The sequence below is a fragment of the Phaenicophaeus curvirostris genome, chromosome 17, assembly GCF_032191515.1.
Source record: "Phaenicophaeus curvirostris isolate KB17595 chromosome 17, BPBGC_Pcur_1.0, whole genome shotgun sequence".
NCBI classification, from domain to species: Eukaryota; Metazoa; Chordata; class Aves; order Cuculiformes; family Cuculidae; genus Phaenicophaeus; species Phaenicophaeus curvirostris.
In genome coordinates this window covers 1,329,867-1,355,504 of record NC_091408.1, presented here as the reverse complement: position 1 = coordinate 1,355,504, position 25,638 = coordinate 1,329,867, and the positions used below count along the sequence as shown (strand labels likewise).

The 25,638-nt window shown below is 45.7% G+C and overlaps 1 protein-coding gene across 3 annotated transcripts in view; it reads right to left on the bottom strand.

Moving 5' to 3' along the window:
• The window catches only part of TTC28 (tetratricopeptide repeat domain 28), a 123,007-nt gene that overhangs the window by 85,604 nt on the left and 11,765 nt on the right, over positions 1-25,638 (bottom strand). Inside the window, exon 1 of one of the 3 annotated variants that reach the window (XM_069871155.1) lies at positions 3,656-3,762. The exons of the other annotated variants lie outside the window; for them this stretch is intronic. Within the exon in view, the coding sequence (XP_069727256.1) occupies positions 3,656-3,682 (27 nt within the window). The 5' untranslated portion in view covers positions 3,683-3,762. Of the gene's footprint in view, positions 1-3,655; positions 3,763-25,638 lie in introns of those variants that run through there. 3 annotated transcript variants of the gene reach the window in all.

Here is a 25,638-nt window from a genome sequence, read left to right as displayed (position 1 = left end):
TCATCAAAACTGAGCACTGAAGGAGCGTGATATTTTTTTTAGCATATAAACCAGTTTCTGTTACCAGCCTTCTTCAATTTACCCCTTTGCTCCTCATTAACAACCAGGTTACTTTCAATAAACTTAAAGGACCACTTTTTTCAACTTGCTGACTTGAAGAATTCTGAAAGGTGTGATCTCACTTGAACTCCAGTATCCTCTTATGAGATCACAAGTAAAATGGATTTTATTATCATTTTTATTCTCAGATAAAGGAATCTGCACTAGCAAACAAGAACATCACCATCCAGCCATTCTCCTCCTCCCTCAGCCAAGAGGCTGCAGCAAATCCTAGCCGGCAACGAGTTGGAGCAGCCCGAGGTGAGCGTGGGGTGATGAGATCCAGCAAAAAGCACTGCAGCACAGAGCATTTCATCCCCTGCGAGCCAGCATCCCTGGGAGAGCGCACTCGGCACACGCATCCTTCCAGCAAACCGTGCCCTGAAGCCAAAGGAAGCTGCAAAATGAGGTTGTGATACAGGACAGACTGGAAAGAAAGATGTAGTTCCTGCCGCCTGAGCCACTCAACAAATTAACATGGCTAATTTTATGCTTCTCAAAGAATATAATCAGTACAATGCGCCAGCCGTGTGTATCCAGATCAGGTATAATTTAATTACCGGCCTCCTGAGAGCGTGTCAGGGCCGCTGCGCTCACCTAACGCGCTGGACACCTCATGCCTGAGTTTCAGCCTGGCAGCAGCCCCCAGGCCACCAACACAAACCCTGCTCCGTGCGAGGAACCCGAGAGCCAACAGAGTCCGAGGCAAGGCGGCGAAGTCCTGAGGAATGGTATCTTTCCTAGTTCTGGTGCTTGCAGAAAATAGGAGTAAACAATCCTCTTTTTCTAAGTTTAGAAAATTACATGCTGATTATGACAGAAAGAAAATATTTCAGTCACGTGCAAACTCTTTTCTTCATTAGCTGAACACAAGATATTGCCTTACACGCTACGAGCGAGCATCACCAAACAAAGGAGCTTCCTCCAGGTTTACTCACAGGACTGAAACTGCACACGATCCTACGCTGCACATTTGAACAGCTGTGAAAGCAAAAATCCTGCGATGAATTAAACACCCTAAACAGAATCACTAGGTTGGAAAAGACCCACAGGATCATCAAGTCCAATAAACATTTAATAATAAAAAAAGTGGGTAAAGCAAAAGAACGTGAGTACAAATCTAATATGTCAAACAAGGCTCCTGATGCAGGACACGTGTACAGCTTCGTACTGACAGCTCTCAAGTCTGGGGATTGCAGGGGGGAGCAGGCAGGCAAACCACTTCTCAGAAGTCCCTTTCCACAACCACCAAGAGCTATAAACGACCCAGGGCTCCAGAAGGCTGCAGCTACGACACCGTCCTCGTTTTGCGTCCTGGAGCAGCAGTGCCTTCCCGAGCGAGCGGTCTGCGTGAGTCATTTGCTTCAAACCGCTCTGCGAAGCACATGACTGCAACACCACAAAGGCACCGGGGCCAGGCCAGCAGAAATCCTGGCTGCCCTCACGTGAGTGTGCTGGCAACGCCGACAAAATAACCTCTGCTGAGATTTTACTGGTGCTACAGTCGAGAACAGAGCCTATTCCAACCAGCATAGTTTCCATCACATCATAGCGGGAGCAGGAATCACTTTTCGCTCAGACCAGCAAGAGGCTTGACAGCTCAGACGGATTCCGCCGTCTTCTGCGCCCTCTACGCAATCAAACTCGGTTGCCCAAAATCAACTTTATTTGGACACAGACAATAGCATGAAGAAAAGAAATAACTGTCTGACATCGTGATTTAAGCACAAGCGGGTGAGCCAGCACTGCCGAGTGAATCCTGACACTCGACATGGAATCTTCCAGAGCCGAGGAGTCCAGCCAGCAGCCAAGAAAAATATTTCAGTGGTTCAGTCGATACTGCTGTAACCATGGCCTGGAGGGGTTTCCACAGCCATAACCACAGGAGAGACTGCACATTTGGTTGAAAATAGTAAAAACAGACACGTAGAAACCTATAGCTTGTAGACATCTTAAAAACAGCCCGAAAGGAGGCAGGGACGGGCGTGAAAAATGCCCAGACGCTCCCATCGAACCCACCCTCCTTCTATTCGCCCTGCCGAAGGGGCAATAATTTGAAATAAGAACCCCACTCACTAAAAGCAATCATCGCTGGAAAAGACTAAAGGAACAGCTCCTGAAGGGCTGGGAAGAGCGGAGGCACCAGCGGCACAAAGCCGGCGGGACCCCGGGGACGCCGTGCCGGTGCACACGGCTACCGGGACGCTCCGCAGCACCGTCTGCTCCCATGTCTTGCACTCCAAGCGAGAGACACTCTCATGCATTTCACATATGATTCCTATTTCTTCCCTGATGTAAAACACAGCAGCGCACATCACGCCACAGAGAAAGCAGGAGCCCTGCTGGTTCCAGCAGGTTTTTTTTCCCCAAAAGAAAAAGGGGGAAAAAAGAAAATAAGAAGTGTAAGAGTGCACAGCTGCCAGGAGCGCAGGGTCACCGCTGGGGAGGGGCGCACGAAATGCTCCGTTCGCTGGATTTTCCCTTAAAAGAATGTCAATAAAATGCAGTGCCAAGCGCACTGGAGGCGGCAGGCGCTGCCGGGGCTCGAACCCGCGGCCCCCGGGGCTCGAACCCGCGGCCCCCGGGGCTCGAACCCGCGGCCCCCGGGGCTCGAACCCGCGGCCCCCGGGGCTCGAACCCGCGGCCCCCGGGGCTCGAACCCGCGGCCCAGCTCCAGCCAGCGGCCATGTTGGGCAGCGGCCGGGAGCGCAGCGCCCGCCCGGCGGCCCCGCAGCCCCGCGGGGAGAGAAAAGTTCACGGCGGCCGGAGCGGGGACGGGGTGGGGAGAAGGAGAGAAAGGGGGAGAGGAGGGAGAAGGAGAGAAAGGGAGAGAAGAGGGAGAAGGAGAGAAAAGGGGGAGAAGAGGGAGAAGGAGAGAAAAGGGGGAGAAGAGGAAAAAGGAGAGAAAGGGGGAGAGGAGGAAGAAGGAGGGAAAGGGGGAGAAGAGGGAGAAGGAGAGAAAGAGGAGAAGAAGAAAGGGGGAAAGGGGAGAAGAAGAAGGGGGAAGGCGAGAAGAAGGGGAAGAGGGGAATAAGGGAAGGAAGGGGAAAAGAAGAAGGAGGGACGGCAAGAAGAAGGGGGAGTAAAAGAAGGGAAGAAGGGCGAGAAGAAGGGGAAGGGGGAGAAGAAGAGGAAGGGGGAGAAGAAGAAGAAGAAGGGGAGAAGAAGAAGAAGAAGGGGAGAAGAAGAAGAAGGGGGGAGAAGAAGAGGAAGGGGGGAGAAGAAGAGGAAGGGGGAGAAGAAGAGGAAGGGGGAGAAGAAGAGGAAGGGGGAGAAGAAGAGGAAGGGGGAGAAGAAGAGGAAGAAGGGGAGAAAAAGAAGAAGAAGGGGAGAAGAAGAAGAAGGGGGGAGAAGAAGAAGAAGGGGGGAGAAGAAGAAGAAGGGGGGAGAAGAAGAAGAAGAAGGGGGAGAAGAAGAGGAAGGGGATGCAGAGAGACAAGAGGGGCGATGAGAGGGAAGAGGAGAAGAGGGGCGCGGGGAGAAGGGGCTGCCCGGAGCAGCGGCTGCGGGGGTACCCGGCCCGGGACGCGGTGCCGCCCTCCCCCTCGCCACCCACCTTCTTCCGGGGCTGCCATTTCATCATATTTGTGGAGCGAGGCCGCGGGGCATCCGCGCGGCGGGGCCGCAGCCCGCACTCATGCTGCCCCGCGCCGCCCAGGCCCCGCCGCGCCGCACGGGCTCCCCGCGGCTCCCGGCCCCGCGCCGCCCCGCCCCGGCGCCGCCCCCGCCGCCCCGCACAAAGGCACCGGGACCGCCCCGCGCCGCCGCTCCGGCCCCCGCGCCGCGCCGGGGGAGCCGCCGGGGCTCCCGCGCCTCCATCCCCGCGGGACGCCCCGTTCCCACGGTCCCCAGGGCTCCCGCCCGGCCCCACGTCCAGGGGATGCGGGGGATGCTCTTTCCCCGCGGTTCCCACACGGCTGTAGAGGATGCTCCGTCCCCACGGCTCCCACCCATCTCCAGGGGACGCGAGGGGATGCTCCGTCCCCACAGCTCCCGCTCAGCTCCAGGGGATGCGGGGGACGCTCCGTCCCCACAGCTCCCGCTCAGCTCCAGGGGATACAGGAGGATGCTCTGTCCCTAAGGCTCCCTCCCAGCTCCAGGGGATGCGGGGGATGCTCCGTCCCCACAGCTCCCACTCAATTCCAGGGGATACAGGAGGATGCTCTGTCCCTAAGGCTCCCTCCCAGCTCCAGGGGATGCAGGGGGATGCTCTGTCCCTAAGGCTCCCTCCCAGCTCCAGGGGATGCAGGGGGATGCTCTGTCCCCACAGCTCCCACCCAGCCCCAAAGGTGCCACCTGGACAGAAAAGGGAGACCCAGGATGGAACGGCTCCTTCGTGACAGAAGCAGTGCAGAGTCAGTTTTCACTGCTATGATGAATGACCCTCAGTGCAGCATCTCAGAAGAAAATGATCAATTTGGTGACAAAATGTAGTATGAAAGCATAGAACAATGAATGTCCAGTGCTTGGCCTCATAGAAATGGAACAGCCAGTGCCTTTCCCTGCAGTTCCCTACTCCGGAAGGATGCTGTGCCTCGGAGCAGCTTACTCATAGAGGGTGTTTCAGGTCAAAGCCCCTCTAGTCAGAAGTTACATCCCTTCCACGATGACTGCAAGGATTACGGAGTGAAGACAAAGCTGCAGCAGCAGTTCTGGAAGCATGGCTCAGCCACAGAGCCACCTCCGGTGGTCCCCATCCTGCCCTAACCTCAAACACCAGCTCCAGGCTCTGTGCTGCTGCTCGCACCCCTTCACCTGGGCTTCTCACAGTCCTTGTGGCACCACGCCATGAATCGAATCGCCAAGGAGAGACAGAAGGGGCAGAAGTGAAGAGGTGTGACAGTGCAGACGACGAACTCCATGTGGTTTTACTCATCAGAACTAGGGTAGGATGGAGCTACACCCCTTATTGTACTGACAGGAGAGCCCCTGCACCCTGAAACTCATGGATTTCCATCAATTCAAAAATTAGCACTGACAATTCTGGAGAGTTCTGTAAATGACAGAGTTGGGATCCAAGGAAAGAAAATAAACGATCAGAATCAGACAATGCCACTTACCATGATGCTGTCAGAAAGAGGCTTGATTTAATTCACAGACTGTATCCAAAATGTGTTGTTTTGACATGATCAACAGGAGGATTTTGAAATCCTTCCCGCGTAAAGATAATTAACAGGGAGCAAAGCAGGAGGTGAGCATGTTCACCTGTCACAAAAGGGGGTGAGCTGTCTCACTCCTCATCTTAATTCCTACTCCAGTGACTGGCGTTTCTGCTATATTTAAACATTTTTATTTTTGCTGTTGAAAAAAAAAATTATGTTGGCAGTATTGTCAAAGCCATAGAAGACACCCAGAATAAAGGCAGGATAAATTTCCATAAGAAACAGCATCATTAATCCATTCTGAGTGAATGGCCCAGACTTGGGGACACTGGGACAGGAGCTCTCAGAGAACAGTTTGCTCTTCCCAAACATACACCCATAAGCAATAAACATTTTATTCCTTCCAATATTTATGGGTGAATAAGGGTCAGCATTTTGGCTGGCTGGCACAAAGCCACGCAGCAAAAACTGCCCACACCAATACCCTTTTTTTTTCCCCCCTTTCCCCCGATTTACTGATATTTTTTAAATTTGGATTGTGGATCTGACAGTCCAGTGTATTGTGCCAAATCCCCATCTCCTTTCTCCTTAAGATGTTCACTAACATAGAAGAAAGCTGTGTGTTATTAAGACATATCTGATAGTAGACCTCAATCTTACAACTCAATGAAAAACAAATCTTTTAAAGTACCTTTTTCGAATTAATCTTTGCCAAGAACCTAGAACTATTTGATGTGCTATCTCCTTTCTTGTATAACCTTTCATTTTTAATAACATCTAAGTTCTAATACCTTGAAAGTCCCTCCGCTCAGCCAAAGTACGTCACCTAAAAGCAATCGTGTATACCGCAAGTAGAAAACAGTCCTGTTGGAGATAATAGTTTGATGAGCAGACTGCAAGTTAGGCTCTCAGAAGAGTGGGAGAATTCAGTTTATAGTGTCATTCTACAGTTCAGCAAGCAGCTAAATTGGACAGCATTCAGCAGGTACATAATGATTTGGAGTAACAACCTGATCTTACGCCGTACACTCTTCTGTGAGCTCACTGGACTGGCATTCTGAAAGATGCCAGCACTTTAACAGTTAACAATACCCTAACACAGCCAGAGGGATGCAGATCCAGCTCCTAATAGCCGAGTCCCTTGGCAAATTCATGAAGCGTAATAAAATCAAATTATTTTATTTCTGAGTTTATTAAAGCAGCTTTCAATTCATTGCATTGCTCTGTGTCTATTGCTTCGGCTGCCTCAAACCAGCACTCTGAGCACAAACACAGCACCTTGCAGCTGGTTAAAGATCAGATAGCGCGCACTTGATCCGAGCTACTGCAGCTGCTAAGGAACTGAGAGAAAGCATTTCAGAGAATTCCCCCAGGCTGGGAGAAGGGAACTCCCTTGAAGTGCAGTAATTGGTGTACAGGAGTTCACTGATTTCAGGAATCAACGATCTTTCCAGAATTGCACTTCTCTATGTTACTAGATATCACCAAAAGCCAACTCATCTCTAGATGTTAGTTTATGGCAAGTTCTTCTCCAACTTACAGCCACAATTTACCTGCAACCTCCACACTATCGGTGCTCTGGGCACACGACCTGCCGTTCCTTTCTTATGTAGGAAGACAGAAGCACAAAGTTCAACTAAAGGAGCTCAGGTCACAGAATTCCAGGACGGTCAGGGCTGGAAGGACCCTCTGGAGCTCATCCAGTCCAAGCCTCCTGCTAAATCAGGGCCACCGCCAGCAGGAACACGTCCCTTCGCATCATCCTGGTAAGTGCGTGGGAGAGAGTGCACAGTAAAGAGCAAGGACATAGCAGGTAGGAAAGCCATTCAAGGTCCTACAAAGTGTTAGTGCATTATGCTGGTCTTCTTGGTCCACCTGCCCTTTGCTCCTGTTGCATTTTGCTACTGGACTACAGCATTTGGCCCTGTTCTTTTGATAACAAAGATTGGTTGTTCTATGCCGCGTCGCAGTAGCACGGATTATTTTCATTATTAGGTTACCTGGGGTTCACATCTCAGCAGCTGACTCTCTTCAAAAGACTGAAAATCACTTCAGAAAATGCTTTGTTTAGTCAAGCAGAAAAGGCGTTTTTCGCAGGGGTATAATCCAAGCTGAAAACCCAAAGAGAGGGCTTTGAAAAATAAGGATATACTTATCTGGAAAATACCACTTCTGACAGGAGAAGTTGCTGAGAAAAACTGGTTGCTTAACACTAATTAGAGAGTTGTAGCACAGCTTAGTTCAAAGAGGCGCAGAATGAACTGAAGATAAAGAAAAAGGCTACAGCATTTATTACTGGCAAGTGGATTCATGAAGCTGAAGGGGCAGGAGAGGGCCGTGGTCACGCAGGGCAAATTATCTGAGGCCTGCAGGTGCCTGCTGCTAATTACAAATTATTCAGTGGTACCACGAAATGATCAAATTGGTTCATACAAGATTAGAGCTAATCTTGTTGCGATAGCGTCCCCCATCAAGTACTGATACCTGCGCTGGGACTGAGAGAAGGGCCTCTTGCACACACACCTCTCCCACGCTGGTCCCAGGGAACGCAGGACACCACATTGCACATCACAAATCTAAACCAAAGCACCATATGCTCTGCTAAGAAGAAAATCAACTCCAGCCCCCCCAGACCCAGTACGCTCCACGTCCAACACTTCAACAAGCAAGATGCAAACAGAACACACAAATAATTTCCAGGTCTCCACATGAGGAACTAGAAAGGATCGTGCCCACGCAGGGTGGATCTGATATTAACAGAACAACCATTCAAACTCGTCGGTTTTCGTGTGAGTGGCTGTATTCATCATGAAAAGCGTTATTTAAATGTTATGTTGTGCCTGTGAAATATTTATGTGATAATCCTTTGGCAAAATGTATATTTCTTTGGTTTATTAGCTAGGAAATATATCCTAAATTTTAACTGTATCTTACCAAGGAAGGCGTTTGCTTTCAAACCACTGATTGTGACTCTGTTATTGGCTTAAGACACATCAGCTCTTTCATTACATGACTCTGAACAGAAAATATCGTGTTCGGGACCTGCTTCTTATTAGGACTTCCCCCTCCCTTTTTCCGTAGGAAGCACAATTACTGCTGCTATGGAGACATGTGTAATTCAGTCAAGATGTGGGTCAAAGTAATCCTTGCCTTGGGAGGCAAAGATTTACCAAAGAGTATCCTTTCTGCTATCTCTCCTCTCCTGGAGGAGAGTCTTCTACCAGTCTTCCCTTGCTGACTTCCACCACCATCCGCTGTCTCAAGCGAGAAATTCAAAGAGCCCAATAAATCACCTATAATGATCTAACACACATCAAAGTGGGACAGTCAGGCAGCTGATGCGCCCCTCACAGGGCTGGTGACAGTGTGGGATCTGGACCCTTCGTTACACACAGAGGGACCGGCATCCTCCCAAAAACAGGGTCTGTCACCTCCTACGCAACAATATTTGTGCAGATCCTAAAGGAATGTAGCTTGAGGTCGAGGGAGGAAAAGCTCCTTCTACCTCAGAGCACTGAAACTGCCCCTTATTTCTCAGCGTATGTTATTTATTGTTCATTACTGGTAGAACTGTGCAACAGGCACCTTCCAAAGCTTGCAGAGTAGTGCTTTTCCCAAAGAATCCACAAGACAACACAGAAAGCCAAGAAGAGACACGAAGGAAAGTAATATAACCAATTCATTCCCAATATGCTCAGATAACTGGTACAGGATGGCCCTCTGCATGCCCGTAACAGAAGTGGAGAAGTCGCTGCTGTAATTCCAGCCAAGCAGTTAATACCAAAGAAGAAAGTCTTGTGACTGAAGTTGTAGGATTAAATTCTTTCCAAGTAACGACCACACTGTACATCCATCCCCAGCAGAACCATCTCACTCCGTCTTTTTCCTCACCAATCTTTATCCTGAGAATATAAGCCAGTGGAAATGTCTCTCGCTATCCATTAGAGTAGAAACAACCAGTCTCCATGACCCTCTGGACTTCCTCACCTCTTGTCATTATTTGCCAAGATGCTCTGAGGCTTGTAATCCATTTAGATTCTTCATCCCCACAGTTCCTGAGGGCCCGTTTTCTAACGCTATGGATACACCAGTAATCTGATCTAAGTGCAGGTAAAAGGAGCTACCCAGCCTTAAGAGCTTTTGTCTTTCTGCCTTGAAAACCAGGATTCTTGTACACCTCTTGCTGACTTCAGGTTTCATCATTTTTCTCTCCAACACCCAAAGGTTCCACCGCTGTACTCCTAGCTGGGTTATGCTAAACAGACTGGCAAGTGGCTTTCAGCACAGAAAAAAATGAATAAAAGGAGGAGACTGGTAGTAAGAGGCAGCTGTCAAGGAAATATCTTGTTTCTTTAGGAACACTGATAATTTGATCAAAAACCTCCACAAATTCAGCTTGACTTCACATGCAGGTGAGGCTTCTGATCACATCCACGTTGCCACTGCACAGCAGACACAGGCAGCAGGGCTCTCTGCACTGGAACAGCAGGAGCGTCCAGTCCCTACAGACTAAGTGAGGGGTAAAGGGCTGGAGAGAAAAAGCGCACACCTGAAAGGGAGCAGGAGACAAAAGAAGCTGTGCACAGCACGTGTGTGTTTGCGCGTGTGTCTGTGTGTGCTCGGGTGTGTGGGTGTCTGTCCCCGCACCCGTGCCTCATCGCGCTCCACAACACCTCATCCACCCAGTTAAACAGCAGCGCTGATGGACCCCAAAGAACGGGCAGCAACGGAGTGGAGCCACAAGCAAGGACTAGAGCAGGAACACCCAGGGACTAATGTCAGTCAGAGAGGGAAAGGGGACCTCAGGAATGGGGAATTTAGAAATAAATATTTTTGACTCTAAGTAGCAGAATTCAAAGGCAACCGCAATTTCATTCCATGTTCCAATATTCCCTCACGTCCTCGAGAAATGTTCCCAAACGCTGTAAGTCTTTGAGGAAGCTCTCCTGTTTCACATGCCAGTGATTTCAGAGGGGATACATACATTCAGAAGCTGCTCTTTCTTCCTCACCTCCTTCCCTGCTCCTGCTTGTTGCCAAGCAACTCCAGCCATTCTGCAGGACCTGCCTTTTACCCACCAGCAGCTCAAACCATTACCCTTTACTGAAAAATAGAAATTTAAGAATGAAAACAGACACAGCTAACACAAAAAGCATACTTTCCTTTAGTTCTTGGAGACTGCAGTTTGTCTGTAGGCAACAAACCACAGAATCCCTGGATGGCTGAGGTGGGAAGGGACCTCTAGGGGTCACCTCGTGCAGCCCCCTGCCCAAGCAGGGCATGTCCGGGTGGCTTTTGACTGTCTCCACCACCTCCCTGAGAAACCCCTGCCAGCGCTCCATCACCCTTCACAGTGACAAAGCGTTTCCTGATGTCCAGAAGGAATCTCCCGTGTTTCGGTTTGTGCCCATGGCCTCTGGTCCTGTTCCTGGGCACTGCTGAAAAGGGCCTGGCTCCATCCTCTGTGCTCCCTCACTTTAGGTATTATCCCTCACTATTACCAAAACCAGCAAGGGTTAAGAGCACTTAGAAAAAAACTGCAAGGAAGTGTTTTGAAGTGCTAGAAAGCCTCAGGAGGTCACCCTGCTCTGTAAATGCACCTTAAAAATAACTCAAATGTGTCTGCTGCAGGCGCTTCTGCAGGCGGCAGGAGAGCCACCCATACACCACCCGCAGCACCCACAACAAACAGAGAAAATCAGTTACTCCAAGGAACATCAGCTGATCCATTGCTTCTTGCCCAGAAAACACTGAGAACGCATTTACAGATCAGGTCTGCATCCTATTATCAGGATAACCCACAGTTCTGGATCACTTTAAGCACTGGTATTTCCAATAAACTCACAAGCGAGATCAATAGGATGTGCTTTGCACTGAGTTTTTTGTCAGATGTCAGCAAGACCGCTCAGAGAACACACACAGTTTCCATAACCCAGTTCAGTCTGTTCTGTATTCTCCCATACACACAAGAGTTTAACCTTCTCTCAGAGCAAGCTGTATGAGGTATTCACAACACCATTGAACCAGGTAGGTAAAATCATGCTCTTAGCACTTCAATAATAAAATATAAACCAGATACCAAACCAAGCACACACGACCCAGAAGACAAGCAGGAACCACTGATTATTCGGGTATCTGTAAATGCTACAGAATTATCTGTTAAAACAGAAAAAAACACTTGTCAGTGTTTCAGAGCAGAGGAAGCTGTTAAAAAGCCTATGACATATGAAAAGCCAGGAAGGACAGTGAAGGGATAATTTAAAGAGATGAGTCACAAAAAAGAGGTGGGGGAGAAAGACAAGCTGCGCTCACAAATTTCATGTAAGAACTGCAACCAGCTGCACAGGGAGCTGAACCGCCTCATCTGCCAAGAGCCCCAGGAAGCCAAAGCAAGCAGTGCTGAGTGGTGGCAATTCCTCCTGAAGAGTCTGTCTGTCAGCAATCTACAGTACTGACCAACAAAGAAAAACACAAACTGCTTTGATAAACACCTTCTCTGGAGCTCACAGGTTTCTTTGGAAGAGGAAACGGGAAGGAAGGGAGTTTTGTGACATACTCCACATATTACCTGTGTCCTGCTTTTCAGGATGCAGAACAGACTTTCTAGATTTAAAGAAATGCAAGGTTTAATTCATTTTTTTTGTTCCCTCCAAAAGGGCTACACAGTAAAACCACTGTAACATGAAAGATCTGTTTTGTCTATTCAAAATTTCTCTTCCGCGCAGTGGAAATGTAGGTGTGTTACACCAGCTATCCTGCTCCTGAGCCCCGAGGTACTCAAAAAGAGATCCTGTAACGGTCAGGAACAGCACTTATAACTCTCTAAAGAGTCTTTCCTTACTGATTTACAATGATAGGCAGTTCTGCTGCTGAACTTTTTCATAAAACGGGGAACAGGAATTTCATTTGTGTCTGCTCCCATATTCAGTTGGGACTGTATGAATAAGAGATGTGACACAACTCATCCATACGCAGCAGCATCTTCTCCCCAAACCACAGCATGCTGAAGCCATACAGCAGCCCCTTGCACTGCTACAGAATTACGGGAACAGAAAAAAGAAATAAACTGAATTTCTGTACAAGGACAAAGAGTCTGCAGACACACAGCCAACAAGTGCACAAAGAAAAATCAGATACATCATCTTCAGAGAGGTGTTCAAACAGCCACTTGTTCTTTAGGATATACTTAATGTGCAGAAGTATTTGTCATTGCCGTGTTAGAGAGAAACATTTACAGAACCGCAGAATTGTTCCCCACTATACAGCGTCACCAAGATCATTGGAGCAGGGACAATCTGGGCTCTCAGAGGACTTGCATCAAAGATTCTTAAGACAGAACAGTTCCCTTTGGAATGCACCTGTAACAATCACCTAGACCCGCTTGCTGTTGGAGAAGCACATCTAGGTGGAGGCTGAACTTCTACTGTCCTCATTACTGACACCACTGTAAGCCCAGACCTTGCCACAACCTGCCCACAGCGAGCAATGTGCCTTGTCCCACGGGGTACAGCACCCTCAATGCTCAGAGAGCCTCTTCTTTCCAAAAGAGGGTGTCTCTTAGTAGATATAGACATAGATGTAGTCCTATACACTTCATTTCCATGAAGTTTCTGATACAGTTTTATTTAGCTTTGCTACTTTTGATAGTAAGCTTAAGAGAGCTCATCAAAACAAGACCTTGAGAACCAGCCAGTGACAAAGCTAAGTCTCAGCCAGCTTGGTTTGACCAGTGCACTGCTCCATCACAAAACACTTATTCAGAACCTGACTTGCAATGGCATTTTTTAGCACAAAGTTGTGAGAGTGTTTAAGAATAACTAGGACACTTCTGGTCTCCAGCCATGGCTCCAGCTTAAAAATACAGAAGAACATAGCTGCTTCATTTAACTTCGCGTGTTCAACCATCCAACAGTGAAAGAACATAAGGCTAAGAGAGTTACTAAAATTCTTCTACATGGAGAAACAGAAGGAGCCAACCATGCAGCAATATCTGTCCAAGCCTGACAGGAAAGGTGAGGGGTGAGCTCTTCGCAAGAGCTAAAAACAAGAAAATATTCAAGCTGCATCTGCATAAGCAGACATAGCTGGATGTGGACTTTTCCAACCATGCCATTATAAGCAAAGCTCAGTCATTAGATTCAAAGAAATCAATAACTTGTTATATTTGCTAAGTTTACAGACTGACCTTTAAAATAAGCTTGGTCATTGAAAGTCGATCTGATTTATGCTCCTGGACTTTATAAAGCGATGACTAACTCAAGATAAAGATTTTTTTTCTTTTTGAAAACAGCAGGTCAGTGGTTGGAAATACAATCATACTTCCTTTCCAGAGTTAGCTCTGAGCAAGCATACTAAGGGTAAAATGCCTCATACTGTTTCCTTTCTTCAATTAACATAATCATAGAGCTAGACAGAGGTAACTGTTTCAATGACTGGCAGTTCCAGGCTCCTAGGACTTCAGCATCAGCGTGCACAGACACCAAGGCTTTGTCCCATTCCAACTGCCAAACACAGACAGTAGGAAAAGTGAAAAAGGAATAAAGGAATCAAAACAGAAATAATATAATGACCATCTCGGTTACTTCTGAAAAGAATTCTTCTCTGGCCATGTGTCAATCAGTGCATCAGCAGGTTACATGCAAAATTCTGCTAATGCAAATCAACTAAGCCTTGACATTCGGTGGCAGAACCAACTGCAGAGCAACTGGAAGCCAGGAGAGAGGGAAGTTATCACCAAAACTTAACCAGTCCTGTGTACGAATTCAGTGTGGCTGCAACACGAACCATTTCAGGATGTTACTGCACAGATTCTATTATAGATAGGATGGTCAGGATAACATTTTATTCTGGTTATAAGGCAGCTCCGCTATTCTTCTCCTGTTGCCCTCATTTCCCAGAACTTTATCAGCAAATTATTGATAACCAAGAAGCAGCACAGAAAATGCACTTAGAACTGAAAACTTAATGAAGGAATTATATATGCAAAAGAGATGTTGGCAATATCTTTAACCTGATACATAACAGCTCTGACAGCAGGTGTTCAATGTGCGTCAGGAACATTAGAAGAGCAACCATGGAAAGGAATTACTTGACAGGCAAAAACAAAACAACAAAGAGGAAGCAGGAACTAAAACATCTGTGAACTATGAAGATCTAGGAGAGATGGAAAAGGCCCTGTAGATCTTGAATTTCACTGTTACATATGATGTGTTCTTTATGGGCTGCATAAACAAGAGATGACAGACAAATCAGTTTGATCTATTCTCTCCGCCTGGTCACAGTCGTTTACTCTGTTCTGTGTGACAAGGCAGCAGCTTTCAGGAGTGGAGGGACTGTCATGTTTCCACATCACTGCCCCAACACCATTCTATCAGCACTATCATTTGGGGAAAGTGAGCCATAGGCTCATATTTACACTTAGAAGATTACTATTGTCCTTCTGGTTAAAAATCCCTTCTAATTCACCTGTGTAAAGGCTCAGGCCTAACAAGCATAATTTTGAAGTCCTAAAACTAAAACAGCTTTATAATGGTTCATTCCATTTAACAAATAAATGAGTTCTTGTTGCTACACTGATCTGAACAGCTACAGGAACCACACACCAGACAGACCAGTTGTTCCCTAAAGCCAATAGCCCTTCCTATCAAATTAGTTGTTTAGTTTGCTTGCTCTTGATCCTCCTGATAAAACAGACCAAATCTGCCCGGTCAGGCTGGGGAGGTACCTTGGAGATCTACCTTCTACAGAATGAAGCGTACGGCAAATCGTGTTTTATGTGTATGAGGAAGAAAACCCTTACAGCAGGCAAAATCACCAGTAAACACAAAAAACCAGCAGAAATATACAAAACAGAAAAAAAATCCCTCAAGTTTGAAATACTGTCCCATTTGGATAAGGAATTCCTGACTTTCTGTAGGCGTTCTCCTGCTGCTGCCTTCCAGCAGTTCCCCTCCTCCCTTTAATCTCTCAGAGCCTGTGCAAAAGGAAGAAGCAAAGCTGAATTTAACTCTCAGCAGACCAGCAACCAGGTAACACAGACTGTTCTGAACACAAAGATTCTTAGTTGACCACAAATTTTAGAATGAAATTGTATTTTCACCCTAAAGTACAGAAAAACGTAAACCCACCTTTGGTTTTATTGCATGTGAAGCACTGTTGAGTCAGAGATTCAAATAATCCCTGGAAGCAGGATAGTCTGCAGAGAGAGCTGTGCATCAGGAAGAAGAACAGGCACCAGAAGCCTCTGTGGTGATGGTGGTGGGACCATTCAAAATAGGAAGCAAATGAAAAGCGAGTGAATGGATTCCTTTGATTCTCATCTGCTGCAAATAATTCACACTGAGAAGCTCTAGAGAAGTTTCCTGGGTAGAACAGGAGCTCATCTCTGAGCAACTGAAAAATGCTAAATAAGGCCTTCTCTCCGGACTGCTCCCAAGAGCAGAAATGTGGAGTTTAGGAGCGAGACCCCACAGAGCATGTTCATACTCGGTAGACACTGTGGCTGAGGACAGACTCAGGACGGACATTCCTGTATCATTTCCGAGTATCTTTATAAAGATGGGTTTTCCATTTCTCCAAGTGCGTTCCAGCACACACATCTGGCAACATGCTGCAGTGTGAACAGCATTTACTAGCTCGCCGTGCATATGTTATGCATCCAATGACATCATGCACTCTTCAGCTTGCCAAAGCTTGGTCTCCATTGTACAGACCACCAAAACAGAGCCTCAGAGTCCCCACGGGGGAAAAGGGGAGAACTTCCAACCCAAAAGGTTCTCCCCTTGCAAAACCTTATTTAAGGCTTCAGCTGCTGGGCTGTGTTCTCTCCTCCTCACGCCCATCTTACTTCCCATCTTCTTGAAAACATTTATCAAATCAGTACTAAATTGCTGATACATTACCCTGCCTGTAAACATTTTCTCTCTGCACAAAGCTGTAACTTCTCCGAACAGAATGTGCCTTCTCCCTTGTATTCACAATGAGGTTTTAACTCTTTAACAACTTGAGAACTGGAAAATTTGTATTTCCCCCAAAACCCTCTATTTGTTTTTCTTTGCTAGAGGCAATAGTAGGCGATGCAATACAGACGCATTGCTCTCTGGAGAAGACATCCTCTGATACTCATTACTTATCATTGGCTCGGCAGCAAGGAAGCTTTATAGCACATTTTAAACAGGTTTTACCTTGTAAGGCAAATCAGAAGAAAAATAACTCTATTCTCTTAGAAATGTTTGTGTTCAGTCACAACTAAAACTTTGCAAACCTTTTAAAGAAAGGCAGACATACCAAGATCAAAGGACCCAACAACCCATGGCTGACGTACTCACCTGTGATATGAAAAGCTCTGAACTTAAGAACTGCTGCACGGTTAGACTGAAGTCTGTCCATCGCAGGAGTTTATCCCTGACAGTGGTGACTGAAGATGCCTACGACACACAGCAGGTGCACAGCAGCCCTCACCCAGCTCCTGGCATCCTCCTAGTTTTGAGACTTCCTAATGTACACTTGGACAATTACGCATCCTGACCTTCAATAGTCTTCTCCTCTATGAATGTATCTAATTTATAGTGGAACCCAAATACTTCCAGAGGTTTCTACAACATCCTATGATGGCATATCCCACCAGGCAAATAATTGTGCGGAAGAAACACTGTATTTGCCACACACCCAACCTAAAAGCTCATTACAGCACTGAGATTCAGCCACCAGATCATTCACTCTGTGCACGTAATTGAGAGACCTTTTCTTTCACAGCTACTTGAGCTGTTCTGACTCTGAACTCTCATTGCCTGCTCCCTCCAACCAGCTGCCCTCCCGTCTCTGACTTTGAACAGGTTATCAGAAGAACACCCAGAATGCTATGATAGAAATAGATTCAATCTGTTTTAACCTATTGATTAATCATTTCATTAGGTGCCCTATTCTTCCTGCATTATGAAAAGCTCTAAATAATTGGGGTTTTATTCTGTACACGTTTACAGACTCCTGAAAGAGTCCTTCCAGAAGGTTTAGAGAAAAGTTACCCTGTGATCTTAGAGATGGAGCACTAATGTATTTAATCAGAATGCAGTGCAGCAACCCTAGATTGAGACATAGCCTAACGTGATTTATTTCCCTGTTGGAATGGCTACAGCAAAACCAGGGGGGCTGACCAGGCCGTCACAGAATACCTGTGTGCCCCACTCCTCTCCCCATCCCTGAAGGTCTTCTCCTTCACCATATGCTTGGCTGTCACCGCAACAGCTGTGGACGGCATAGGTACCAGCTCAATCAACGTTAATCTTAATTAATCATCGTCTGTATTAGCAATTACCCTTGTTCATTTCGAAATCAAGGTCAGTTTTATGTAGTGTATTTATCTTTCAGAATAGTGTCAATGTTCCAAGTACTTCTGGTTATTCAGCATCAACTACTATTTAGTTACATAAAAACTGGAATCTTCGCAGGATTCTTATTTCCCAGCTAAGTGTATAATCATGACCAAAATAATTCAAAAATTATTCCAATTAATTCTTTGAAATGCATCAGCCAGTTCTTCCAGCTCAATCACAGTTATAACAAAAACCTCAAGCTGAAAATGTATTTTCTTGATTTTTGCTTTTCAGCACATCTTGAGGAGCTATTTCACTCTAAGAGATATCTGAAGCACACTTGGGAAGCAGACTGCAGGTTAGCGTACAGCTGCCTGAAGTTATTGGCAATATCTTGAAAGCTGTCACTTGCTGTAATTTTAAGATGCCCCTAATGAGGGTTTGGCCACAAAACGCCAGACACCAGAACGCACCGTCCATATGCTCCTCAGTCACTACAGCCAGCAAACTGTGCACTGAACGCACGGGTCTCGGCCCGCTTCCCAGTCAGGCACTGAAATTAAACGTTTTCAGTCATAAAGTCCCCTCCGTATCTCAGGCAGACCGGCTGGTTCCAAGAACTGCAGACCTCATGCAGATACACGGCACCTACACCACACAAGCATTTCTGGTAACACATGCTTGGACTCAATGGTCTTTAGAGGCCCCTGTCAGCTCAGACCTGGTTCTGTGATTCTATGATAAGTATGGAATATAGACCTGAAGCTCACAGAGGACTGAGTTTTGTATTGGCGTGAATGATAGAAATTCCCTAACAGTCTTCCAATGGATTTCAGTCTTCAACATGCCTGCAACATGTGGTTGAGGCCTCCTCGCTGGCTATTAAACTTGCTCTGTGTGCAGTGTAGGCATTGCTGGAATGTAAATAGTTCTCACATGGGTCTGTTCTCTCTGTTCTCTCTGATATAGGCCTGTCCCTACCACTTACTGTTACTGAAAAGTACTACTAAACCCTACTTACGTCTCTCAGCATCTGCCAAAAAGCTGCGAGCCACACCAGCTCCATTTCACCTCTTCCATTTGTAACACAGCTAATGAGCAGATGGTTAATTTTTGTGAGGCAGGAATCAAAAACAAACCAACTTTTGTTGGTGCAAATGACTGGGGGTGCTTTGGGTTTTAAAAGACAGTTGTTTGGGACATCTGCTCAAATTTTTGACTGCAAATTTAGTTTTCTCTACATTACTAGAGAAATATTCATATCCTGTATTTGTCTTCAAGTAAAATAAAAACCTGTTAGATATAAATCAAATGGTTTTAGGTGGTTAGCAGTTAGGAAATACTCCAAGACTACCAAAATATTCTTGTGCCTGGTTCCTGTGTATTGTCAGCAATAAGTCCTTGTACCTCTGGATCACAAGGGATGTGCAATTTCCCACCTTTACTACTGCTGCCTCATTCCAAGACAGTAGATGAAGTTCCCATACAACTGTGAGTACCTCGTCTTCGGAGCAAGTTTCTCAAACACCATCTTAGACCAAACCTGAAATCCACACAATAATTTGAAGTGTGAGTATTTCAATAGCGCTGTTGTTTCTTCATGATGAGGGTGGGGAGGCCCTGGCCCAGGCTGCCCAGAGCAGCAGTGGCTGCCCCATTCCTGGAGGGGTTCAAGGTCAGGTTGGATGGGACTTGGAGCAACCTGATCCAGTGGGAGGTGTCCCTGCCCATGGCAGGGGACTTGGAACTGGATTATCTTTAAGGTCTCTTCTAACCTAAAACATTCTCTGATTCACTTCTGTAGGAACCAGCCCTAACGAGGATACTAGTTCCCAGTAGTCAGTTCAGCTGAAGGGGCTGAGGCTTCATTGAGACATCAAGGGACTGGAGTTCACCAAAGGAAGGGAAACAAATAGGTAACAAACTTTGTGTGTTGTACTGTTGGGAGTTTGGGGGGTTGTGGCAATACGCAGAAATCCTTAGAAGCACCCAAAGCAAAATGTAAACTTCACTGTGATGAAATGCTACAGATTAAGCTAAAAGAACACAAAAATGCCCCTTTCTAAGAGGCCTCAGTATTTGACAGACCAGCTAGTCACCACTTACGTTACTGGAAAAACTGGCTTAGTTTCTCGGATTAACCGAATGAAGTTTTGTAGATCGGCTACATCCATGTTGCTTCTTTCTGTACTACAATGTGATTTTACAAAACATGAACTCACAGCAAATTTTTAATTCAAGAAATAGTGATGGTTATTTTCATATAAATTCTAAGTTACCCTATGTTATTAAGCATCAAAACCAACACAATGTGCAACGTGTTTACAAATGCCTAAAAATATTTATAGCTCCAGAAATTATTTATCACTGTACTTAATAGCCCTGAGCACTCTAGATTGCCAACAATAAAAATTACTTTTCAGGGAGGTATTTGTTTAGTTTAAGCACAGTTTTGTGTGAGGAGGCAGGAGGAAAAAGAAAAAAAAAAAAGCAGAAATATTTCAGAGGAGAAATTGTGTGAGAGCAGAAGAGACAATAGCTGCTTCTGAGCCAGCACGGAGCTGCTGGTTTGGATCCTTAACCAATAGCTTCAACACTCACTCCTCCTCCCTGTACAGATTTCAGGATCAGCATCGTTCTACAGTGTAGCCTAAGTGTGAGACAAAGCAGAACAAATGTGGGAGGGCATGAAATCATACAGGCAACCGATTTCTTTTTTGCTCTCTGGAACATTAACTCAAGCTCTTTAAAAAGCTGTGTTTACTACACACACTCCTCTTATTCACATTCCTTCTCTGCTGCGTTCCCGAATCTGTTACAGTTTTCCAAAGCCTTAATGACTGTGCACTGCAATACCGAACATTTCTCTCTGCAGTTAAGTGCACATATTTTCTGCTTTTAAACCTACGAGCTCAGTGCTACAGTTGTCCTTTCCCTGTCCCAGAATCCATTATTTCTAGGCACACTTTTATAGTGCAACTGAACCCAAGAAGCTGACATTTCTTATTTAGTACCCACGGGCTATAATCATGAAAAATTTACTCCCTGAAATACAGTTGCATGCATTTCATATCCACCATGCTCAGGATAACAAGTAATTTCCTTGAACACACTGGTAACAATGGGAACTTAACGAGATGTATCAACATAAAATAAACATGAGTGCGTAGCACGTTGGAATTCTCCAGAGTGAAACGACTAGTCCACGTTCCAAGCAAAGACTTAAATGAGTAAGAGGCCTTGAAACCTGACACGTATCTTTAAAGGCATGGAGAGGTTTCAGAGAAACTGTCATAAAAATCATAGAATCATAGGATCATGGAATGCTTTGTGTCAGAAAGGACCTCACAGCCCATCCAGTCCCACCCCTGCCATGGGCAGGGACACCTCCCATGGATCAGGGGCTCCAAGCCCCATCCAACCTGGCCTTGAACACCTTCAGGGATGGGGCAGCCACCACTGCTCTGGGCAACCTGGGCCAGGACCTCCCCACCTTCACAGCTAAACATTTCTCCCTAAAATCTCATCTCCATCTGCCCTCTTTCAGCTGAAAACCATTCCCCCTCATCCTGTCCCTGCCCTCCCTGATCAAGAGCCCCTCCCCAGCTTTCCTGCAGCCCCTTTCAGTACTGGAAGTTGCTCTAAGGTATAATACATATATATATTATATAATAATAATTATCAACAATATAGCAATAGCAATAAATTGTTATCACCAACTGCAATCCTCCAACAACAGAAGCTCACTGCAGGAGAGCTATCAGAGGCAAAACCAAGATGCCCAAGCAATAAAAATCAAAAGATAATCCAGAAGCTTACATGCATTACTGAGTGATAACTGAGGGAGGCTAAAGGTTACACTTAGAATAGAACCTAATATTGGCTTGTTTGCAGGAGCTGGAAAACCCATCTGGTAGAATAAAAGCAAAAGAGGACCACTGTTTTTCATTTTAGGCCAACAAAGATTGAATTATGATCCGAGAAACAACAGCAAGAAAAAGAAGAGAACCTGTGTGGCAGCCCTGTCCTGCATTACCCCAGGAGTGGGAGCGAGGGGCGGGGCGGGACCCCGCGTGCTCCCAATGCCCAGGGGAGCTGTCCAGCAAAGCTCCCCTGAACGGCCCCGCACGATCAGCCCCGCGCAAACAGCCCCGCGCAAACAGCCCCGCGCCGCTCGCTGTCTTCACACTACGCTTCGACAATGATGGAACCAAATTGTACCCAGTGTCATGGTTCTGTAGGACAAAAAGGTGCAGAAATGGTTACATTCTTGAGAAGTTCATCGGTGATAACGAAAACACAACCATTCAGATACAACCTTGAATTCAGAAGCCCCCAAATCTCTTCAGCAGCTATCGGGCAAAAATTATCTATTATTTCTATGGGCTGGTCGCTCAATAGCCTTTGAATGAAATAAAGCAGTACAGGCATTCGCATCCCACTGCCAACTTCTGGAAGAGTCATCAGAGATTATAAAAATAACCACACTGAAGAGCTTACAAACCTTGTATTTCATGTTTGTGATCTTACGCTGAACTTGTAATAACTTCTAGAGAAATTCAGTTCTTTGACTCCCAGGAGGCAAACTCGATATTCCAAAGTGAAGGGAAGAACAGAAGAGTTCAAAACTAACTTAAATCCAGAAAATAAAACCAAAACTAGCGTGCCCTTTCATTACATGACAGAAGCGACAGTGTTGTTCAACTTTTTTTTAATTTCAGGGGTAAATTCTCTGTCAGTGGATAACAGACAGAGTATAAATAATTGATTTCTGTTGTTTCATATCTTTATAACATGCCTTTCAGAGCAAAGCAGAAATCACGTACAAAGACGCTTGTGGCAAAAAAGGAGATGTCTCCTGCTTTGTCTGAAAGTCCAGACAAGATGCTGAGACCTCAGTACACAGAAAGAAATGGGAGAGCAGGGACTTGGAGAGAACAATGGACTTACAGAAATAATAAGAACTGCTACAAATTCCTTCCCTGTTTTCATTCAACTGTCATTGTGCTTTTGACTCAGAAAATGTCTATGCGTAATGCAGCAATTATCCCTGTGCTGCATTCCTACCTTTACATTACCACATGCACTTTACATCCTACTTGGCTACAGGGAATGAGATGGTAAGAATAAAGCTACATGAATAAAACCCTGGTGCCTGCTGAAAGGCCAGTAAGGCAACACTGTTAGGCCACGCACATACCTTAATCATTACATAGCTCTCAGCCAGACCAACCCCTACTCAGTTGGGTTTTCTCCCACCTTGGCACAGCACAGTACACTATGTAAGTGGGATACTCCAGTGTTTCCTACGGACCCATTAGTCAAGGTGATTTTCTGCTTTTTCCAGTTTTAGTATTTCCTCTTCTCTGCTAGTTCTCCCAAACTCTCTATTTCATTTCATTTCCTCAGAGTCTGGTTGAGGTTGGAGGTCTGTGACGAGGATCCACCAGACATGCTCTGATGCATTTGACTGCATAACAAAACACGAAATGCAGGCTTTTAAGGGCATACTTGTCTCTTACAGAGGAATCCGGGTCCAGCATCCTAGAATCCCCTCCAGTTCTTTATCACCATACAGCCACCTATTGGTAGTTCCCAAAGAACAGGAAGTCACACTGCAATCTCCTTAATCCACACTCTCTAAAACACTCTCACTCGTGCTGCTCAAATTCTAATCCCTGGGCAGCCAGAACTACATCACAAATGCAGAGAGTTGGTATAAATCCAGGATGCTCAACACCAACAAAAAAAGGACTATTTGCTGCAGAACAAAACGAAACCAATCTCAGAGACAGTTGTTTGTGATTTGATTAACCAAAGTAGCAAGTAACATAAATGTGAGCAATAAGTGGGAATATGTGGCTTACAGACACTATATTAAGAAAAGATAGAGCAAACGGTAAAAAAAGTAAAGAAAAAACATGTATATACTGTAGGTTTTAAAGCAAACCATCCTAGAAAGCAGGCATAAGACACAGCAACTCTTTCCACAGCTCTGTATCAGTGTACACATTACAAGCTGATTTTTCAGCACCGTCATGCCAGCCATATCATATCCACTTTGATGTCAAAGAAAAAAAAAAAGCACTATGAGGAGTATGCACTTTGAAAAAATACTAATAAAGTATCTCTTAGAACTAGCAAAACAATGCAAATCTCTATCTACGACTTCAAGTAGATCCCAGTCACTCCTGAAATACCCAGGCACTGAGCGCCCTCTCATGTGTGCTTTGGTCATTAGAATCTTCGCAATTCCTCAGCTTCAGCCTGTGAGTCACTGTTATGGTGATATTAAGGAAGAAATTAATCTCCAAGATGAGGAAACTCAACCCTTGTATGTCAAGGAAAAAAATGAGGAATAAATGTCTCATTTGTAAGAATAATCTAATTGAAGAAAGGAACCACTGAAGAGCTGGGAGCTGATAGGAAAAGTCATCAAGCCAGACATCCTTGGTCCAAAACCAAGAGCAGTGCAGCCATGTCGTTGGGATGCAATGCCCAAAGCCAGATACACGAGCTCAGGTTACAGCACTGCCGTCACACAGCTGTGCTGCTTTCAGATCCACACCAGCAACGCCTTGGTCCATGGATGCAACAACACTGCTTGGCACAAACACAAGGTATCACTGGACAACAGGACAAATACTCTCTCTATTCCCAACAGGTAAAACAAGAACAGAACTACCCCACTCACTTCACAGATGGTAAGGATCTTATAGGAAATGCAGGGGAAAAATTATGTACATATCCTACTCTGAAGGGTACACAAACATGCTGTTATGGTCAAGAGCATTAGCAGAAAGCAGCTCTAAGAAAGAGGGAGGGTGCAGGCAGTTGGAACAACTGCAGTCCCTTTTAACCACAATAAACACCACACTCCATTAATCCGGAGACCGACCCCAGCAAGGACCAAAAGGGAAGAAAGAAAAAAATAAAAAGTAAAAAAATTACTCAAAGAGAAGAAAAGGGAGAAGATGATAAGGCGGCACTGAAAACAACAGCAACAACAAAAAAAAAAAAGTTAAATCTATATATAACGAGAATATAAGACAAAAACCTATCTGGAACACAATGACCAGCTCTGGGCTCCTCAGTACTAGAGTGAAGAAGAAACTGAAGGACCAGGTCACACAGATGATGAAGGGATCGGTGCATCAGTCATATGAGCAGAGGCTGAGACACCTCCAGTTGTTTAACCTGGAGAAGGGAAGAGTTAGGGGTGTGGAGGTCTCATGGATGTGTGTGAACGCCTGGTGGGGGACAACAAAAGAATGGAACCAGGCTCTTCTCAGTGAGATACAGTGAATGGACAAGAAACAGTGGGCACAAATTGCAGTACAAGAAATTCCATTTAAACACGAGGAAATACTTTTTTGTGAGGGTGGTCAAACACTGGAGGTGGTTGCCCAGAGAGGTCATGGAGTCTCCATCCTTGGAGATACTCAAAACCCAACAGACAATGTCCTGGATAATCTGCTCTGGTTGACCCTGCTCGCCACACTACGGGGGCCACACTACATCATCTCCAGAAGGCCCATCCAACTTCAACAATGCTGTGACTCTGTGAGATTAAAAGACTAAAACAAATGCAGGAACCTCAGGATAACGTAACACAGCAATTTCCAGCAAAGCCAAAAAAAATCCGTTGAACAGTTTTATGCCTGAAAAACTGGAATGCATCTTTCTGCAAATTAAAGACAGATTGTAAGCCAGAAGACAGGACTGGAAAGTTCCTTGCTCATCAAATTAAAAACAAGAGGCCTATTCATGAAAAAAAGTTATGTGGTCAAGTCACATTCCTTGTTCAAATGTTTTACGTGTGACGGAGGGTGGGCACTCTACTTGCAATTCATTCAGAAACATTTAGGTTGCTGTGGATCGGTGCAGCACAGGAAGGTACGTTTACAAAGTTCAACAGGCCATCAACAACAGCACAAGAGGACGAGGAAATGTCTAACCGAACACCAGTGCAAGCTCTTTGGTTGAGTTCTCCTCCAGTTACACAACAACCTCCAAAACCTTCCTGCATTTCACATACCCAAAGGACTCGTGGCTCAAAAATCCCCCCCCTTCTTTCTGTTCTTTCAGATTTCTTCGCCATCTACACATTCAAAACCATGCTGCTA